Consider the following 20,069-nt stretch of genomic DNA (forward strand, 5'->3'; position numbering starts at 1 on the left):
GTCACGGCGGCCGGAAGCTCCCCCGGGCGCCGCGGTTTGGATCTGCCCGGCGGGCCAGGCCCCGGCGGCGCCTGCGGGAGCCAGGTGGGAACAGCGGGAAATTGGGGGGAAAAACATCTGTGCGGGGGGAAACAGCTGTGTGGGGGCACGGCTGTGGGGGGGGGAAATATCTGTATGCGCCAACATTTGTATGGCGGGCACGGCTGTATGGGGGAAAACGTCTGTATGGGGGAACATCTGTATGGGGACACGGCTGTAAGGGGAGCACGGCTGTATGGGGAAAACAGCTGTATGGGGGCACGGCTGTGTCGTGGGCACGGCTTTATGGGGGAAAACACTTGTGTGGGGCACAGCTATATGGGGGAAGATTTATGGGGCACAGCTATATGGGGTACATGGCTGTATGGGGCACAGCTATATGGGGGAAGGCTGTATGGGGACATGGCTGTGTGGGGCACAGCTGAGCAGAGGAGTGCGTGGCTGTACAGGACCATGCGTGGCGGTGGCCAGCGCTGAGCTCACCCTCACCTTTCCCCCCGCAGCCCCATCTCCCGTGCGGGGCACATCCCGGAGCACCGGGCAGGATGCGGCGCGTGCCCTGGCTGCGCTCGGCGAGGGGCTGCAGCCCCCAGCCCCGCCGGGGCCCCTCCAGCTCCTCGGCCAGCCGCCCGCTGCCGGAGGAGCCCAGCCGGGAGCCGGCCGCCGGCCAGCGGCGCCTGAACCCCCTCAACATCCAGATGCTCTCCAGGAGCCTCCACGAGCAGATCTTCCGCGGCGCCCGGGTGCGCTACTCGGCCGAGGAGGTGCGGCGCAGCGTGCAGCACCTGCAGCGCCACGAGCTGTGGGGCCAGGAGACCTCCACGCTGCCCGACGTGCACCTGCAGCTGCCCCGCATGTACGGCGACAACCTGGACGAGCATTTCCGCCTGCTGGCGCAGAAGCAGAGCCTGCCCTACCTGGAGGCGGCCGAGGGGCTGCTGCGCTGCCGGCTGCCCCCGCGGCCCGGCCAGTGGGCCTGGCAGCCGGGCTGGACCCGCTACGGCCCCCAGGGGCAGGCGGAGCCCGTGGAGTTCCCCGAGGAGCGGGCGCTGGTGCTGGATGTGGAGGTGTGCGTGGCCGATGGGCACTGCCCGACGCTGGCCGTGGCGGTGTCCCCGCACGCCTGGTGAGATGGGGGGACAGCAGCAGTGCTGGGGTGGCAGCAGGGCTGGAGGGGATGAGTTTTGAGGGGATGGGGATGGTGCTGAGCGGAGCTTCTTCCTGGGTTCCACCACTGGCTTGCAGGGAAGACACAGCAAAGCCCCAGTGTAGCCATGATATTTTATGAAAAGTTCTCTCCTAGGATTTTTTCCCTCCTGAGGAGCTGAGGAACCTCAGGAAAGAAATGTAAACAATAACTGTCTGCTGCTGTGGAATGCAACAGGTACATCTGTGACTGGTTGTTTCTAATGAATGGCCAATCACAGATGCAGCTGCATCGGACTCTGAGAGTCATGAGCTTTTGTTACTGCATTCCATTCCTGTTCTTTCTAGCCTTCTGATGAATCCTTTTCTCTCTATTCTTTTAGTACAGTTTTAATGTATAATTTTAATATAATATATATCATAATATAGTAAACCAGCCTTCTGAAACATGGTGTCAAGACTCACATCTCCACACGTGGGGTACCCACCACACCCCCGAGGGTGGCTCTGGGATGTGGGGTGTGTGTCCTGCTTAGCAAGCACAGCATTCCCGGGGGTTGGCACCTCCCTCACACAGGTGGGGCCCTGCTCAGCACCCCTTGGCACCGTGGCTGCTCTGTGACAGCCGCAGGGGCCGGTGTCCCCCGCAGGTACTCGTGGTGCAGCAGGCGGCTGCTGGAGCAGCGTTACTCCTGGTCCAGCCACCTCACCCTGGCCGACCTCATTCCCATGGAGAGCCCAGCGGGTGCCAGCTGTGCCAGCAAGCAGGACTGGACGGAGAGAGTGGTGGTGGGACACAACGTGGCCTTCGACCGGGCCTTCATCAAGGAGCAGTATCTTATCCAGGTAATCCACTGAGCCTTTGCAGCTGCAATTTCTTATCCAGATAACCATGTGCGTTGGCTCTTGAGGGTTATTTTGGCAGATGCTGTTCTGCAGAGGTACCCCAGGTTTGTGCTCACTTTGCCCTGCAGAACAGGTTGAGGCTGGATCCCTTTAGAGGAAGATATTGCACCCTATAGGGATGCTGGAGGGTGCAAGGTGCCAGCTGGGGATGTGGCAGGAGCCTTTGAGCAGTCTGCACTGGGGATGCTTTTTGCTCTCAAAAGAGGAGTTTGGGAGGCAAAGTTTCCCTTAGCAAAAGCAGCTTAAGCAGAGGACTTGCAGCTCCTCCAGCACATCCCTAACCCTCTCTTTTCCCCCCCTGTGATGTGTCCCAGGGCTCCAAGATGCGTTTCCTGGACACCATGAGCATGCACATGGCCATCTCGGGGCTGACGGGCTTCCAGCGCAGCCTCTGGATGGCTGCCAAGCACGGCAAGAGGAGGGGGCTGCAGCAGGTCAGGGAGCACATGAAGAAAACACGCAGCAAGGCGGAGGGGCCGGCGGTGAGTGCGGGAGCTGGGCTGCTGGCAGTGCTGTGGGTGGCAGGGACAGTGCTGTGACAGGGCTGCTGCTGTACTGGCACGGTGGGAGCTCTTGGAGCAGCTCCACTGAGCGAGCTTTTCAGATAAGGTGGGCTTGGCTGAAGCCGGAGCAGCAGCATCCTTTACTGCTCCTGATCCTGGCTGTCCTCCCACACTGTGTGCCCCCCTGTTGTCACAGGTCACCTCGTGGGACTGGGTGCACGTCAGCAGCATCAACAACCTGGCGGATGTGCACGCGCTCTACGTCGGCGGCGAGCCGCTGGAGAAGGACGCACGCGAGATCTTTGTCAAGGGCACCATGGCTGACATCAGGACTAACTTCCAGGTGCAGGAGGCCATCCCACCACCCCACAGGCAGCAGGAGCTGGGGAGGGGAGCAGGGTGGGGTAGTTTGCCCTTTCTTGCAGCAGTGGGCATGCGTGGGGCTGTGACCTGCTCTGTGCTCCTGCAGCCACGATGCCTTGCCCTGTGCTGGCAGAGGGGTGGCTGCTGCTTTGCCTGCTCTCACCTGCTGCTGTCCCCAGGACCTGGTGTCATACTGTGCCCGTGATGTCCAGGCCACCCATGAGGTGTTTCAAGAGCAGCTGCCACTGTTTATGGAGAGGTGAGAGCTGCCAGGTTCTGGCTGGTGTTGGCCAAGGGGCTGCGGGCTTGGTGGGCAGTGGGGAGGGTCATGGTGCCTCTGGGCATGAGGTGTAGCTCCTCTTGTCCTTAGGGTGTCCTGAGCCTCTTTTCAGGAGGGACTTCAGACCCCTCCCATGTAGGTGAGCAGGAATAAACAGCAGCACAGTGGGTGAGGGAGGTGAGCAGGTATTTTATGAAAAATACTTTGCTAGGATTTTTCTTCCCGAGAAGCTGAGGAGCCTCAGGAAAGAAATGTAAACATTAACTATCTGCTGCTGTGGAATGCAACAGGTGCACCTGTATTGGTGGATGCTGGTTGTTTCTAATTAATGGCCAATCACAATCAGCTGGCTTGGACTCTCTGGGAGTCAGGAGTCTTTGTTATTGCATTCCATTCCTGTTCTTTCTAGCCTTCTGATGAATGCTTTTCTCTCTATTCTTTTAGCATAGTTTTAGTATATAATTTTAATATAATATATATCATAATATAATAAACCAGTCTTCTGAAACATGGACTTAGGATTCATGTCTCCACACGTGGGGTACCCACCACAAGCAGGCTTCCTGAGGCAGTCTGGAGTGATACAGTTTTGGGGCTGTTGCACAGGGCAGGCAGAAGATCCAGGAATCCTTATGGGTTAGGAGAAGAGCATCGAGGGCTGTGTGAGGCTGGGAAGCTCTAGATGAAGACACATTCATGTCTGTTGTAGTCTGGTGCTTCCAGGGCCTGTCCCCTCTGGCAGATATCTAATTCCTTGCTGCTTTGGGTCCAGGTGCCCCCACCCTGTCACATTTGCAGGGATGCTGGAGATGGGAGTGTCCTACCTGCCAGTCAATGGGAATTGGAACAAGTACCTGGACGATGCTCAGGGTATTTACGAGGAGCTGCAGAAGGAGATGAAGAAGTCCCTGATGAACCTGGCCAACGATGCCTGCCAGCTGCTGCACGAGCACAGGTACCAGGGCTGGGTCTGCAGGAGGGAGCTCAGGCACCAGGTGGTCCGGGGGGGGCTGTGGGTGGATGTGAGGGACAGGAGCAAAGCTGTGGTGTGACAACGGTGTGTCATCAGGTACAAGGATGACCCTTGGCTCTGGGATCTGGAATGGGACATACAGGAGTTTAAGCAAAAGAAGAATCCAGGGAAGAAGAAGAAGAAAGGTCAGGATGGGAAAAGCCAACTCTCCCCAGCAGCAATGGATGCAGAAGAGTCAGCCCAGGAGTGGCAGGAGGGTGAGCACAGGTGATCCCTGGGGATGAGGGATGCTCCAGGGCTGCCTTCCCAGGGGTGGACAAGGTTTGTTGGTGCTGCAGGGTGAATCATTGCTGCCTATGTCCCATGCTGCTGCATGTGGTGGGGGACTGCTTTGATGTCCCTGTCCCGAGAAGGATGGCACAGAGGGCCCTTTGCAAGCCAGTTCTCCTTGTCCCACCAGACCCTGGTCCCCCCAGTGAGGAAGAGGAGCAGAAAGTCTCTGCGAGCCAGCTCTGCCTGCAGCGCCTGAAGGAGACGGTCGCGCTGCAACCCAAGAGACTCCAGCACCTGCCGGGCCACCCGGGGTGAGTTGGGCACCCTGTGTGTGCCCAGGGCGTTCCCTGCACCTTCTGACCCGCCCTGCTGCTCCCCAGCTGGTACCGCAAGCTGTGCCCGCGGCTGGAGGAGGAGGGCTGGGTGCCTGGCCCCAGCCTCATCAGCCTGCAGATGAGGGTGACCCCGAAGCTGATGCGCCTGGCCTGGGACGGCTTCCCCCTCCATTACTCAGAAAAACATGGCTGGGGATACCTGGTGCCAGGACGGCAGGACAATTTGTCAGCAGCCCCTGCAGAGACCGATGGCCCCTCCTGCCCACACAGGTGAGAGGGTGTAATGAGTAATAGGGCTGGGAGCTGCCCCACAGGCGCATTTGGGAGCTCCCTGGCACTCTGCCCAGGTGCTGCCCCAGAGCCTTGGGCCCTGTTGTGGGTGCATCAGCTCTGCCCTCTCCTCTGCCAGGGTGATTGAGAGCCTGTACAGGCAGCACTGCCTGGAGAAGGGCAAGGAGCAGCCCCCCGGGCTGGAGGCAGCTGTAGAGGACGAGCTGCTGGTGATGGACAGCAGCACGATATGGCAGAAGGTGAGGAAGGGATGGAGGGTTCTCTGGTGGGAGGGAGGTGTGGGGCTGTGCTTGCTCCTGTGTGCAAGCAGTAACCAGCCCTGTGTGCAGCTCCAGGGGCTGGAAGTGAGAAATTCCCTTTAATAAGGGTTACTGGAGGATTGGTGTTTGATCTGGCTCCCGCTCCCCCATGGTCCCTCTCTGCTGCAGATGGAGGAGCTGAGCCGGATTGAGGTGGATCCAGAGGAGAAAATGAACAAAGCAGACCAGAGCCTGGTACTGGTGAGGGGGGTTTCCTGTGGAATGGGGTGGTGGATTAGTCACTCTTTCCTTGATTTCCCCCTCCTGCCATGCTTGAAAATGTTCCTGGCATTGCCTCACTTTGCTGTTGCAGGAGGAAATGGAAGAGCTGAAGTGGGCAGAGAAGAAGAGCAAGCCCTCGTTCCACCATGGCAATGGTCCCTACAATGATGTCAACATCCCTGGGTGCTGGTTCTTCAAGCTGCCTCACAAGGCAAGCTGGGGCTCCTGGGGCTCTTCCTGTCTCCACAGTGCTGCTGGGACCCATGGGATCTGTGGGATGGGGTGGGGGAAATCCATCTCTCTAGCTGGGACAGGAGCATTCACAGAGCTTTGCTGATGTGGAGTGGTGGATTGCTGAGCCCTGACACCTCTTTTGCTGCTAAAGGATGGGAATGATAACAACGTGGGGAGCCCTTTTGCCAAGGATTTCCTGCCCCAGATGGAGGACGGCACCCTGCGGGCTGCTGTGGGCCGCACCCACGGGACAAGAGCCCTGGAGATCAACAAAATGATCTCATTTTGGAGGAATGCTCACAAGCGGATCAGGTGAGCAGCTGCTTTCATGGTGGCACCTCTGTGGCTGGAGGCTGTGTTGAGACAGGGGCGTTTGTGTGGATGCACGGGGGCTCAGCATCTCACCTGCCATGTGTCCCCCCAGCTCCCAGATGGTGGTGTGGCTGAAGAAGGGGGAGCTGCCTCGTGTGGTGACCAGGTACAGCACCCCAACCCAGGCTGTTCCCTTTACCCCGCGCCAGGAGGGCTCTTGCAGGGTGATGCTCATCCTTGCCTCTGTCCCAGGCATCCTGACTATAACGAGGAGGACAATTACGGGGCCATCCTGCCGCAGGTGGTGACCGCAGGCACTGTCACCCGCCGGGCGGTGGAGCCCACCTGGCTGACAGCCAGCAACGCCCGGGTATGGCCATGCTTGGATCCTTGCAGGGGTGCTTTGGGGCTCCCTCTGTGCTTTGGACTGATGGGATAGGGGCTGGATATGGATGCTGGGATTTGGGGTAGCAGGGCCAGAGCTGGGGTCCTCTTGCTGATGTGCTTTCATGTGGGAGAAAGGAAGGAGTTGCCAGGGGCTCTGGAGCTTCAGGATGTGGTGAAAGGGGAAGAAAACACCAACATACCAATTTTTGTCTCTTCTTAAGCTCCTCTTCTTTGCTGGAGTATCCAAGTGGGTGATGCTCCACATGAGTTAAACCCGGTTTTGACATTGAGAACAAAACTTAGGGGCACAGGGAGTGCTGTGCCAGCACTCTGGCTGTGGGAGGAAGGCTGCTCCTGTGCCATGGAGCAGGAGAGGGATGTGCTGACCTGGCCATCCTGTCCTGCAGGCCGACCGGGTGGGCAGCGAGCTGAAGGCCATGGTGCAGGTGCCACCTGGCTACTCCCTGGTGGGAGCAGACGTGGATTCCCAGGAGCTGTGGATCGCCGCGGTGCTGGGCGAGGCGCAGTTCGCCGGCATGCACGGTGAGCCGGGGCACAGGGGCTGATCCTGATCCTCATCCCGATCCCGCCGGGGGTCCAACCTCTGCCCCCCTCCCGCAGGCTGCACGGCCTTCGGCTGGATGACTCTGCAGGGCAAGAAGAGCAACGCCACCGACCTGCACAGCAGGACGGCCGCCACGGTGGGCATCAGCCGGGAGCACGCCAAGGTCTTCAACTACGGGCGCATCTACGGGGCAGGGCTGCCCTTCGCCGAGCGGCTGCTGATGCAGTTCAACCACCGGCTGACGCAGCAGCAGGCGCGGGAGAAGGCCCAGCAGATGTACGCCGTCACCAAGGGCATCCGCAGGTGCGTGCTGCCCGGGGTGGCGTGGCTGCTGGAGGCTGGTGATGGCTGGTGTTCCAGAGGAGATGGGTTACTGGCTGTCCCCTGCAGGTTTCATCTCTCTGAGGAGGGGGAGTGGCTGGTGACGAAGCTGGACCTGGATGTGGACAGGGCAGAGGATGGGTCGGTGTCGGCGCAGGATGTCCAGCGGCTCCAGAGAGAAGCCATGAAAGGGTGAGATGGTCTGACCCTGCATGGCTTCAGGATGTGAGGGGGAGAGGGCTGCAGCCTGATGGGCAGTGGGCAGAAAGGAGAGATGGGGCTGGGTAGTCTTGGTCTACCCTTCCTGCTCCTCCAGGGCCAAGGAGATTTGATTTTGGGGCTGTCAGCCTCACCCACTTTCCCAGTCAACAGTTAGCAGGGTCTCATCCTGCTGCCCAAAACCAGGAGGGAGTGAGTATTTGAGGGTCTCAAACGGCCCCCTCCCACTCTTCCAGCAAACCTCCCCTCTGCCCCACAGGTCCCGGAGGGAGAAGAAGTGGAATGTGGTGGAGCAAAGAGTGTGGGCTGGAGGCACCGAGTCCGAGATGTTCAACAAGCTGGAAAGCATTGCCTTATCCCCCTCCCCACAGACCCCAGTGCTGGGCTGTCACATCAGCAGGGCCCTGGAGCCTGCCATGGTCAAGGGGGAGGTAAGGATGCAGCTCTGGGATGCTGAGATTTTGGCTTTGCTTATCTGTTCTGAAATGAGTACCTGATGTTCAGCCCCTCTTAGATTGCTGGAGGCCTGCTAGGCTCTTGTAGCCATTCAGGAAACCCACTATGCTTTATCTCCATGCCACCAAGAAAACCCAACCTCTCTGAGTTTAAGAGATTTCTCCCAGGAGCTGTCCTGTGTGGTACCATGCCCTTGCCTGCAGTGCTCCATTACTGTCCCTCTCTTTCCTTTCACCAGTTTGTGACCAGCAGAGTGAACTGGGTGGTGCAGAGCTCGGCTGTTGACTACCTGCACCTCATGCTGGTTGCCATGAAGTGGCTGTTTGAGGAGTTTGACATCAACGGGCGCTTCTGCATCAGCATCCACGACGAGGTGCGCTACCTGGTCCAGCACCAGGACCGCTACCGGGCAGCCCTGGCCCTGCAGATCACCAACCTCCTCACAAGGTGAGCTCTGGTGGCTCCTGGGGGGGACAGCTGTGACTCCAGAGTGGGACAGGCATGCCCCAGGGGCTGGGGTTGGTTTTGCCTGCAGCAAGCTGGTGCAGAGCAGTTTTCTTCTGCTCAGGGCGTTAGCAGCACTGGAGGCTGCAGTTCCTTCGTGCTATAAATGGACCTCAGCTTTGATTTCCAGGGATAATGTGCTGGCAAAAGCTTTTCCTTATCATCAGCTTTCGGCTCTGCAGGGATGGGAACAGTCACTGGCTCTGCTGGGATGCAAATGCATCGCTTCATGCTCCCTTCAGGTCTGCAGCTGTCACATGGCAGCAGCCTTTGGGCTTGGTTGAGGAGCTGGGAGCCTGAAACTGTCCCCTCCCTCATCCCCTGCTGCCTCAGGCTGCAAGGGGCATGGCTCATCTCTGCTGTGAGCACTAGCACTGTCCCCCTCCCATGGCATGGGGTGTTCCTGCTGCTTCCCTGCCCCACACAGAACTAAGCTCAGCCTAGAAAGCTCCTGACCTGCAAGGGCCCCTGTTGGTCCAGCTCTGTCCCAGCCAGCTTTGCCAAATCCCCCTCCCAGCACCGTGGGGTGTTTGGTTACACAGGAGCTGGCCCAGGTGAGCTGTTTCTCCTGTGTGGAGGCAGGAATGACACAAACAGCCTTTCTGCAGCCACAGCGGGGCAGGCACCCTGACGTTCCTGCCTTTGTGCTGGCTCCTGCAAGCACAGGGCTTCCTGCTGGGAAAATCCTGCATCTGCTCTGCCTGCCAGGGAGGATTAGCCAGCAGTGAGGGGCTAGATTCTTCCCTTTTCTCGAGGAGGCTACACTGCCTCCAAGGAGGCACCATGACTGTTCCTTCCATGCCCACTTGAGCAATTCTTCACCCTCCTGCTATCCAGGACTTGGAAAGCCCCTCGTCCCCCACCTGCTGAGTGATGTGGGTGCATAGTACCCTGTGAGGGGTGGCTGGCCAGTGTTTGGTAAACGTGGCTGATTGGAACTGGGTGTGACAAGGCCAAGGGGGATGCCCAGCACTGTCCCACCTGCTTTCTTGCTCTCCAGGTGCATGTTTGCCTACAAACTGGGCCTCCAGGATCTGCCACAGTCAGTGGCTTTCTTCAGTGCAGTGGATATTGACCAGTGCTTAAGGAAAGAGGTGACCATGAACTGTGTGACTCCATCAAATCCCATGGGGATGGAGAAGTATGGCATCCCTCAAGGTGAGCAGTGTCCCCTGGAACCTCCTCTCCACCTGCAAGCTGCCCCTGCAATCTCCTCTGCATGAACTTCCCAGCTTAAGCAGAGCACTTGGCCTAAGTAGTCATGCCCTGAGGGCTCTGTTCAGCTGAGGCTCATGAGCCCCTTGGTTCCTGACACATCATCTGACCTACAGGGCAGCCACAGTGCTGCAGCCTGCCCCTCCCTCCTCAGTCCTCAAGTGTTCATGCTGCTGCTTTCCAAATATTTGTGAGTGATGAGCCAGGCCTGGCTCTGTTCTCCCACGCTTTGTTTGCATTGTGGCCCTTGGAGGAGCCCTCCTGTGCACTTTTAACACAAACCAAATTTAATTTCTTCTCTGAAAGGAAGCACCCCAGCAACCTTGCTTTGTCAGTTTTGCCTTGCAGACCCAAATTTTCCATGTTTCATTCCTTTCCCTCATTCTCTGCTCTCCCTTAGCCAAGCAGAGCTCTATTCAAAGAACTGCTCTGGTGTTGCTGGGTGCTTTCTCAGCAGTCCCAAGGCCTCAAGTCATCCCTATCTGCACTCCAGTTGCTGCAAGCAAACGTTTAACTCATGGCTGGGAAAGCAGCTCCTCCTCACTGTGCAGCAGCTCTTCCCCAGATAAGAACTTGCCCTCAGATCTGTTCTCTCAGTCACTGCACACATCAGATGCTCTGCCCTTAAGTAACCTTTATTAGGATTTACAGGCAAAGGGTGCTTACAGAAACAGGATTTGTGCTCTGTAGGCAAAAAGGGAACTTTTCACCAAGAACAAGGCAAATTAAACCAGTGCATCACAGTCAGGGTCAGCAAAAACATAACAGCAAAACCAGCCTGGGCAGAGGAAGCTGTGGCCTCTCGCTGCTCAGGAGATGCACACAGCAGCTTCAACTCCAAGGCAGAACAGCTCATGTTCCCAGCTCCCTACTGGTGCTGGTTTCTGCATTCTCACCACCACCCAAAACAAGTTTGAATTAATTTAGGGTGTGCTAGATGCTCTGAACTAAAGCAGATCCCAACCATCACTCTCTTGTATTGCACAGTCTGAGTGTACTTCAGGGAACTGACTGTCCCCTTGTCTTCCAGGGGAAGCACTGGACATATATCAGATAATTGAAATAACCAAAGGTTCGCTGGAGAAGCAATGATGACACCAGAGTGCCAGGACAATTGTCCAGACCACGTGCCAAAGCCTCCCTCTCCTTTCAGAAGCAGATCTTTTGGCAGGGACTGACTGATCCCAGCTGCTCCCTTTCCATTTTGCTGTAAGAAGGGATATTCCTGGGGAAGATTCAAATAGCAGAGGCACTTCTGATGGCAGCAGCCAGCTGTAAAGCCTGAGACAGGGGCCAGAGTCGCTCCCCTGGACACAAAGGAAGAAGGCAGAAGTGTTGTACTGCAGTATCTGACAAGAGAAGCAATAAACCATCATCTCCATATCTGCAGCCTCCGAGACCAAGGCGAGTCCACCGTGGAACAGGCACTGTGAGAGGAGGCAGTGGCAGCAACCCCAGTTTATTTTTTTCTCTGTCTCTTCTTTTTGGGTTCCTGGTTCTCATCTGTCTGCTCTGCTGTGTTGCTCTGGAGAGGGGAGGGAGAGAGCAGCAGAGAGTGTGATTGTTTTTGTGTGAGTAGTCTGAGGAAAGTTTACCTAGAGCAAGAAGCCAGCTGTGCAGAACAGAATTTAGCTCTTTTTTTTCTCACTGACAAAATGACCTGAATATGGGATTCCTGTCAGCCACTGAGACTTTCCCCATGGGCCACCCCCTCCCCAGTTCATGCTGGAACTCAGACCACAGGCTACCAGTGGCCCAGGACAGGGACTCTGTCCTGGGTTTTGGCTTGTTGAAACACTCAGGAAAATATGTACAGAAGCACCAATAAAAACCTGGACAATCAGCAGAGTAAACTGTTTGTTTTTCTTAGCCAACATGTTACACTGCCTTCACCAACACTTTGTAGCAGAGGTGGGTCTGAGGAGAATGATGCCTTGCAGAGTTTGCCCTGCCAGGTCTATCTACAAAATCTTCCATACAAAACCACTTTGCATCAAAGGTGCTGCAAAGGTCTGATCCTGGCCAACAGTTTCACTTCCCCAGGACCAGAGACACAGAGCTGGTGCATGAAAATAAAGGCTGCTCGAGGCAGAGGGCTGGGGTACTGGGGGTGTTCTGAGAGAAGCTGTTCACTCCTTCTATCAGCTTAGTATTAAAGTGAGAGCTAACCCGGGGAAGACAAGCTGTTCTAACCTCACACATTCCTGCACAACTCACAAATACAGCTGGCTTCTAAAGATGAGGAAATCTGTCAGTAAAAGCAGCCAAATGCATTCTGACCTGGTCGTTGTGTGGCTCGTTCTGGGCATCCTCGGAGTTGTGCTCCTGCAGGGCGCTGTCCAGCACGGAGGCGTTGATGCGGAAATCCCGGGAGGTGCTCAGCTTCATGTACTGCATCAGGTTCACCTGCAGCACCCAGGGGGAAGCCAGGCAGGGCACACATTCAGCCATGAGCATCTTAAGTTTAGTTTCCTGCCCTGCCTAGTCCTTTGCACGGCGCTGGGACAGAGTCCATTGCAGTAATAATGCAGGATTGAAGCACAAAGAGGGTGAAAAAGCACCTGCCCCCCTGCAGTCCAGGGGCACATTTACATTCTCCTAAAAGCCAAATGATTGGCAATTACTCTCACTCTGATGTAGGACCTCGTTGTGGTACATTTCATGACACAGACTGGGGGAGAGTGAGGAAAGCTGGCACAAGGTGTGCTTAATTCTGCTCCACCAGGAACCACAGACAGGATGTTGGCACAGGCTGGTGTCAATGTGGCAACAGTTCAGCAGTTTTGGGCCAGGAGCATGGGCAAGAGCTGAAAAGTCCCTACACCATCCTAAATTGAGCATTAATAGAGACTTTAACAACAGCCCTCCACCATGCCACCGATCCCACTGTTCACCAGGTTCAGGTCACAGAGGATCTCTCTGCTTTACATTACCTTGGACTTCTTGGAGAGATGGATAAGGAACTTCTCATATTGCTCAATTGCAAAAATCAGGTTTGGGATTGGCTTGGTGTCCCGAAGCACCTTGGCCTGAAATGTGAGAGGAGTGAGATGGGTCAGATTTGGAAGGGCACAATGGCACTGTAGCATGACATGAAGACCACAACATTCCCAGTTTAAAAAAGTCTCCAGCAAGCCTTGCTCTGTACCAGTCCTGCCCCACCCAGCAAGCCTTGCCAGCTTTGTCACTAGCTTGAAATTGACTCCCAGGATGGTTCTGCAGTGAGGCTCTCCTGTGCATTGTTTTGTGCTCTGCCTGCAGCCAACATCCCTGTCAGCAGCTCCTCTCTCCAGCTCTCCCAAGGCATCACAAGCACGAGCCATCCGAGCAAGGAGCACCCTGACGTTTCACCACATTGTTGTCCTGCTTATTCACCACCACTGGTGTTTGTTCCCCATGGTGACAGAGTGGTGAAGGACATGCAGCATTTCAGCCCATTTCCATACACTCAGGGAAAAGCTAGCAAGATCATACTTGTGGCTTTTTTAAACTCTTAACATCACAGGAATGTCTGGGACAGCTGACGAGACGGAAGAAATGCTGTCTGGGAGCACAAACAAAGGACATCAAGGACCAGGAACCTGCCAGCCTCTTCACTTGCTCCCAAACAAATAATCCAGTCATTTTCAACTGCTTTACTTTGGTGGAATCCATGCCTTCCTTCATCTTTAAATGTACTGATAAAATTAAGAAACGCTTAAAGAGGATGCAACATCAGTTCCAACAAATTAGCCCATATCTCTAATTTCACAGCTTACCCCAAATGGTGAAAATACCAGACAAGGCAGATTATCCAGATTGACCTTGGTTTCATGTCCGTGAGATTTTAAGCTGCATTTAGTGAATATAGGTTTTTTGTTGTGTTTTCTTTTTTTGGTTGTGTTTTGTTTGGTTTTGCTTTTTTAGACTTTTCTCTGAAATTACAGTATATTAAATTTCATTTTTACTTAAAGGCCCAAATGACAAATTGTCTGGTGATCTGTAAGAAGCCACCGGGTACCACAAACCTTGAGGTACATGATCCTGCAACTACAGCCCATGTTCTCATGGAGTGAGTCAGTCTTACCATTACTGTGGAGACTGCTGCAGCTTCGTCCTCTTTCTTCTTCTTTTTCTTCTCTTCTACAAAGCTTAAGCTCTCACTGTGGATGTTCTGAAGGAGAATGCCAAAAGATGTGTCATTAGAGGGTAAGCAGGGAAGAAAGGCCAGCCAAGAAAGGCCAGAGAAGTCCTTGCTCTAGCCAGCTAACAGCATTACCAGCTAGATAACAGAAAGGTAGCAATATAAGGGTAGAATTAGGTGTGATCTCAAAAAAAAAAACAAAAACAAAACCAAAACCAAAAAACCCTCGAAAGAAACTAATTTCGTAATTTATACATTCAGAAATATGCATGTCTGAAATCTCCAGCAGTGATAGCTCTGCACACCACGACACCTTCCCCAATATGTTGTAAGATTCCTGTGGTCCCCACACAAGTACCCAGCTCCTCTCCAGGCAGATAAATCCCAGCCCCAGCACCGCAGTCTTTGGCACCCACATTACTCCACACTGTGATGACTGCAGTGTTGTTGACCTTTATTTGCCATTGTGGTTAACAGCAGTATTAATCTCATCCTAAAAACCCCACATGAACAGAGGGGAAAAAAACCCAGCTAAAACCCAGCTCCTTCCCTGCTCAAGCAGAAATCAGCATGTTCAGTCCCAATGGTGCTGAAATGTCTTATGCTATATTTGACAAAGTAAAGCTTGAACTGTGAGAAACTCAGGTCATGTCAAGAAGATTAATAATCCCCAAGGGTGCCTGTGTACTGAAGCTGATACACCACTCAGCATCAGATAGACTGGCTGTGATTCTGCCAGTTAATTTAGGCCTTACCTGCACGTAAGTAATGAATGAGTAACACTGTGGGGTCAGATGGGAGCCTGAGAGCTTCACCTGGAAAGGAGCAGACAGAGAGGCTGGTGTTACTCCTAACTCAAGGCAATGAGCCATTTCCCCAGAAATTTGCTCACACTCACCAGCTTTTCCAGCCTTCCTGGGATGGCATTTGAGCTGCTGCGGCAAGCCTGGATATACTGCAAGGAAAACAGGAGTTTCTTCTAGGTGTGCTGCTCCCATCCTGTGTCCAGCTGGAGCTCAAAGCAGCTCACACAATGGCACAGTGGGGAGGGCAGGATTTGCACACATATCATCCCCAGTGGCTTGTTATATCCCAAATGCCATGTCTACATTCCAGAGCTGTGAGGAGAGCTCTGGGGCAGTCACCACCTTGTTCAAAGGAGCTCCACAGGCCTGTGGAGCTTCATGGCCCAGTTCCCCCAGGTCCTGCTTCAGGGAATGGGAATGAGTGGCAAGGGCAGGGCTGGTGAGCACTGTGAGAACACTGTGAGTGCCCTCCAATGTGCACACAGTTGTGTAGAGGAACACACAGCACACACTGGAAACAGCAACTCCAAGCCATGCAAAGCCAAATTCAGCTGGAGAGAAGCTTTCCTTTTATCTCCACTGGTACAACTATCACTGCTCAGAAAACTCACAAAATTGAGGGCATGAAAGCCAGCAGAACAAGGGCTCAACTCCTTCAAAAGATCAACAGCCCAGTCCTGAGCATAGCTGCTGCCAGGGGTCACTGTGAGCTTGCTGCAGCAGATGGGGAGAAGGTTTTTAGCTCAGAGGCAGCCCACTGTCAGCAGAGCACACTCACGTGTTTGATGAGGGAGGTGAGAATTGTGTATGTCTTGCTGAGGCTTCTCAGCAGTGTGTCCACACAGCTCCCTGCTGGGAGTGCAGTCTGCACCAGCTCATGATAGACTGTCACAAGAGTTCCCAGCTGCAGAATTACACCTTTCTCCAGAGCCTGAGTTTGGTTTGATGCCTGAGAGAGGTCTTCTAGAAGAAAGAGATTAATATCTGGTGAATATATATACAATGAATCCAGTTGTGCAGGTGGGAGGCACAAAAGACCATCCTTGTGTCTGATGCATAAAGCCCCAGTGGGGTAAGGGGAAACACCCCTATCTTACTTTGCTCATGTGGAACCAGCTCAAGGGAGAGTTTAACCTGACCTCAGATGATGCTGTCTCAAAATCCTCAAATATCTTTTTGCTCTCTGTCTTTACCTGTTTTTGACAAAGCTGTAACAGTAAGAACTGGACCACTTTCATTACCTGATGTGTCTGACCCCAGACTGGTGAGTTTCTTGATAAGCCAATCCACCTCTTCAAGGACCTTCTCCACCTGACCCAGAACCAGCAGCTGAGACAGAAACCAATAACAAAACAGGTTTTTGGAGGAGTTTGGCACAACGGGAACCTGCAAGCTGCTCCAAGCACAGTAGCCCTGGACACTGCAGGTGTCACACACACGCTGCTCTGACTCACACAGACAGTGGGGGCTGCAGTCTTGGCATTCACCACGGCAAAATGGCACCGACCCTCCACTTCTATGTCCTGGCCAGAGGAGAGAAAAATAATTCTGGTAAGACTTGAACTGCTGTCACATAGTTTGCACTAGAGATGCACTCAATTCTGACAGCACTATGAGAGGAAGAGCTCAGCTGCTCCTGCACCATACCTGATCTATATCTCCCAGGCAGGCGTGGATGTCTTGTGCAAGCTCCCGCAGGAGACCAACAGGGCTCTTGTAGAGAACGTGGACACTGAAGAGCAGAGACAGCAAACCCTTGCAGCAAGAAATATCCTCTGTGGGGAAGAGAAAGTGACACAGTGCCAGGTGCAGAGCTTGCCTAGCTACTTAGGAACATCAGACATCCAGTGAGCTGAAGTCTCAGATTCAGTATGGATTCAGCAGTGGGTGAAAATCCTATCAAAATGCTCCAGCTACAAAAGCAGGGTTTAAAACATCAGGCAACTTTTGAATTAGTGCAAGGGGAGCTATGGCCCACTGGAGCTGTTGGGTCATAGGAAAATGGTGACAAAAAGCACCGAGGAAGTGCAATACAAACCCTGGCAAGAGTACTGTCTTTCCAGAGTATAAATCCTGATTTGAGCCTATATAACAAGGGAGAAAAGTCAAGTATGTGAGTGGCTTCTTTTCCTTCAGAAATGCTAATAGTTTTAGGGATGGAGCTCCCTCTCTAATACTGTACTTATATCATAATGTTGTGGCAATCTGCCACAGAATGGGACCTGAATGTATCTCGACAAAGAGGTAAAACCAGGACAGACCTTGTAAGGGTCTAATGTCAGACCTGACACATCACATCTAAACATGCTCCTCAAAGCTTACTTACCAAGAGCATTTTCTTTGCAAACTTTGACTGTCCAAGTCAGGAACTGAAGGAACTATTTAAGAGGAGAAAAGGTACCATGACTTTGAAACAGAATTCAAACCACAAAACTACTACTAGTAATACAAATCCAAGACAATGAATCATAGCAGAGGAAGAGGAGTAGGGAACCCAGCTGTGCTCTGTCAAGTTTCACAAGGGACACTTAGCCTACTAACAAGTAAAAAACTGAGACCCAGGACCCAGGGTAATGGCTATACATCCCCTTGGACAGAGTAACAGCTCCATTTAATTTAAGGTAAATGATGACTCCAGACTTCTGGCACAGTTAGTGCAGTTCCTAGCTTGTAAAATTGGGGCACTTTAGAAAATGACTCCTTGCATGGAAGGGATTAGGCACTCAGCCAGTTTGGACTGGACACAAGTCTGCTGGCCTTTTTTGCCTCTACTCCCAGCTGGAGGCCACACCACAGCTAGGCTATGTTAGGAGTCCTTGCTCAGGCAAACAAATCATTCAGGTGCCCAAAGGCAGGAGTGGGACAGCAAGACAACTTTCTCTGAAGTGTCCTTGCAGGTGTGTGACAGGAGAGCCCTTCACAGTGCAACAGAACAGTTCCTTTGACCTGGTCTGTGGGAGGAGGCAGGACAAACATGCCAGAGCCCACAGATGCCAACCCCATCTGACAATCTCCTTCCCACAGCCATGGCTATGACACCCAGCCACCAGGTGAAGGCTGAGGAGTACCTGCTGTGAGCCTGGGTCCAGGAGCTTGGACAATGTGGAGAGAACAGTGATAAGTGACTGCATTTCCTTGGCATTGAAGTCATCTTCAGCACTGCTGAGCTGGTTCACCAGGGACCTCTGGTGAGGGGAAGGAAAACACTCCCTGAGTGTGAATATGTGTTGCATAAGCAAATAACCAGAAGCTGCAAGCAGATAAAGGGATCAGCAGCAAGGAGAATGACAAAGAGTACAAAAACAGGACTCTTCTCAAGAACAAGTGCTGATTTTTGATAGGAGTGCTTACATACATCCTGCATATGGTCAGTGTGACTTTTAGAGTACTCAGGTAAGTTTATGCTGCACTGAAGAACCCAGAGTTCTGTAAACACACATGCACATCCACCCACCCCAAAGAAGCTTTCCTCAGGGATCAGAAACTTTTCTGAACTGCTAGTGAATCAGTGCCACAGTTGCTATCACATACTCAACCCCGTGGTCAAGCAACAGAGAGCTAGCAGTGTTTGCTGCCAGAATCCCAAATGCTTTGGAACACTTGCAGCACACAGTGGTACTCACCTGAAACTGTCGGATCTGGAAGGCAGCTTTCTCTGTGACATTAATATCCGCTTCTTCTGCGTCACCATCAGTAATATCTGGCAGAGACAGAAAGGTGCAGAAAAAAAGCTAAATGCCAAGAGCAGAATACAGGATTTATTTCCAAAAGTGGGAAAGACTGCTCACAGCTAGAGGAGGAATACAGACTGCAGAACCACGGTGAGCCGAAAAACATGTTAAAGGCAAACTTCAAATAGATGAATGCTGTGTCAGACCCCAGCTATCCTCTGCTGACAGGCTGAGAGCTCTATAAAGGCAGGTAAAATATATCTCTAGAACCTGTCTCTGGTGTGAAAATCTATGCTACTAAGCCCACCTTGTTGCTGAGAAACAAGATCCAGACCCATCTCTCCCTAGTTATGGATAAAGGGTGCTGGGTCCCTACCTGCCCACACATGGGCTGGAACCTGGAGGGTAGAAACCAGGGCAGAATGGTACCATGTGCCTACCCAGGGCTTGCAGAAACTGGGGGATCTTGGCAGGGTACAGCTGCTGCACCGTGTTGAAGATCCGCAGCAAACCTTCCAAGCACAGAAGTGAAATGCTTTTGCCTTTCTTCTTCCCTGATTCTTCAACAACGGTGGGAATGGAAGTGTACCTCCAAAGCAGAACCCTGTGGGATGGGAGATGAGATTAACTCCAGTAAAGCAGGCTGCACAGGGCAAGAACTAGATCCACTCTTAGGATCCCATTTTTAATATAACTAAACTGGAAGGTCTTTTACCTACAGAAAATGGTGGGGAACAGATCTTTTTTAAGAAGATTTTATTTCAAAGTCAGCAAAACAGCTACTGCATTCTTCCTGCACAGCTAAATAATTTAATTCTTTCCAGGTGCCAAGGGACCTTCCAATCCCATTTCAAGTCCATCTTTTTACACTCATTTCTTCCACCCTGTTTTTCCCTCTTTCTCAGGCTACCCTGACCACTGGTGTCAAATCTACCAGTGACAGAAAGAGCTTTACTTGTGGCAGTTTGATTCTGTGAAATGTCAGAATTCACTACAGGGCTCTCTATAAATAAAATCAGAAAGGTAAAGGCAGGCAAAACAAAGTAAAAAGCTGTGAAGAAAGCAAAATTGTTTGGACCAAAGAAGACTTCTGTTTGTAGGCAAACATTTTTTTCCTGCTTCCCTAACCCCACTTCTTCCCCTTTTTGTTCCCTCTCCTTTCTTCTCATTAGTTCTGTTGCCTGCACAGATGATCTTATTCTGTTTCAATGTCCAATCACGCAAAACATGTAGCTCACATGTAGTCCTAATGACTACAACAAAAATAGCCTCTATTATTTGGGGTGAGACACAAAACCGGCATTATGCATGGCAGGGGTAATTTGCATTTTGTGCTCTCTGCTGACTGGGCTCTGAAAAGACCCCATGCAGATATGACCTAGATTCCAAAAGACATTTACATGGTTCACATTCTTGGATTTCCAAAGGATTAGATGCATGAATGTCTTCAAGCATCTTGCAGAAGTCCTAAACAAATGATTTCTAAAGCTTGTGTCCCTCATATATCTGTTTTGTTCTGTAGCCCCAAGTGAATTTTAACTTTGCTGCATTCCAGAGGCCTCAAGAATCCAGCCTGTAATCATCTTACCTTCTCTGTGACAATGAGTGATGAACAAGAAGTCAGAA

At 52.8% G+C, this 20,069-nt stretch overlaps 2 protein-coding genes across 4 annotated transcripts in view; one reads left to right on the plus strand and one right to left on the minus strand.

Moving 5' to 3' along the window:
• On the plus strand, nt 1–11,686 carry POLG (DNA polymerase gamma, catalytic subunit). 2 transcript variants are annotated; one of them, XM_039723258.1, is made up of 23 exons: nt 1–84; nt 543–1,165; nt 1,836–2,031; nt 2,406–2,573; nt 2,791–2,937; nt 3,137–3,216; nt 4,010–4,192; nt 4,307–4,467; nt 4,671–4,794; nt 4,864–5,088; nt 5,228–5,348; nt 5,538–5,609; nt 5,722–5,841; nt 6,016–6,176; nt 6,289–6,342; nt 6,429–6,546; nt 6,971–7,106; nt 7,185–7,431; nt 7,519–7,641; nt 7,928–8,099; nt 8,363–8,571; nt 9,629–9,786; nt 10,874–11,686. In XM_039723258.1, exons 2-23 carry the CDS (start codon nt 585–587, stop codon nt 10,933–10,935), a joined length of 3,618 nt encoding a protein of 1,205 aa, XP_039579192.1. In that variant the 5' UTR covers nt 1–84; nt 543–584; the 3' UTR covers nt 10,936–11,686. The 2 variants fall into 2 exon arrangements, with proteins under 2 accessions (XP_039579192.1, XP_039579193.1); XM_039723259.1 differs by having other exon boundaries at nt 5,538–5,603.
• FANCI (FA complementation group I) overlaps nt 11,234–20,069 on the minus strand; it is a 23,402-nt gene continuing 14,566 nt past the window's right edge. Inside the window, exons 24-37 of one of the 2 annotated variants that reach the window (XM_039723257.1) lie at nt 18,884–19,047; nt 18,396–18,472; nt 17,841–17,957; nt 17,099–17,150; nt 16,420–16,547; nt 16,227–16,295; nt 16,014–16,101; nt 15,551–15,732; nt 14,865–14,921; nt 14,722–14,781; nt 13,910–13,996; nt 12,777–12,872; nt 12,124–12,249; nt 11,234–11,368 (exon numbers count right to left, since the gene is read on the minus strand). In XM_039723257.1, coding sequence (XP_039579191.1) covers nt 11,303–11,368; nt 12,124–12,249; nt 12,777–12,872; nt 13,910–13,996; nt 14,722–14,781; nt 14,865–14,921; nt 15,551–15,732; nt 16,014–16,101; nt 16,227–16,295; nt 16,420–16,547; nt 17,099–17,150; nt 17,841–17,957; nt 18,396–18,472; nt 18,884–19,047 — 1,369 coding nt within the window. In that variant the 3' untranslated portion in view covers nt 11,234–11,302. Of the gene's footprint in view, nt 11,369–12,123; nt 12,250–12,776; nt 12,873–13,909; nt 13,997–14,721; nt 14,782–14,864; nt 14,922–15,550; nt 15,736–16,013; nt 16,102–16,226; nt 16,296–16,419; nt 16,548–17,098; nt 17,151–17,840; nt 17,958–18,395; nt 18,473–18,883; nt 19,048–20,069 lie in introns of both variants that reach the window. The other variant, XM_039723256.1, reaches the window with a different exon arrangement.

Source organism: Passer montanus, unplaced genomic scaffold, assembly GCF_014805655.1.
Source record: "Passer montanus isolate IOZ18808 unplaced genomic scaffold, ASM1480565v1 scaffold5, whole genome shotgun sequence".
In the NCBI taxonomy this organism is placed as follows: Eukaryota; Metazoa; Chordata; class Aves; order Passeriformes; family Passeridae; genus Passer; species Passer montanus.

Excerpts from the sequence above, each read along its gene's own strand:
- POLG (XM_039723258.1), top strand. The coding sequence starts at position 585 with ATGCGGCGCGTGCCCTGGCTGCGCTCGGCGAGGGGCTGCAGCCCCCAG. Across the intron at positions 2,938-3,136 it reads ACATCAGGACTAACTTCCAG|GACCTGGTGTCATACTGTGC; the intron begins GTGCAGGAGGCC and ends TGCTGTCCCCAG. Across the intron at positions 8,572-9,628 it reads ATCACCAACCTCCTCACAAG|GTGCATGTTTGCCTACAAAC; the intron begins GTGAGCTCTGGT and ends CTTGCTCTCCAG.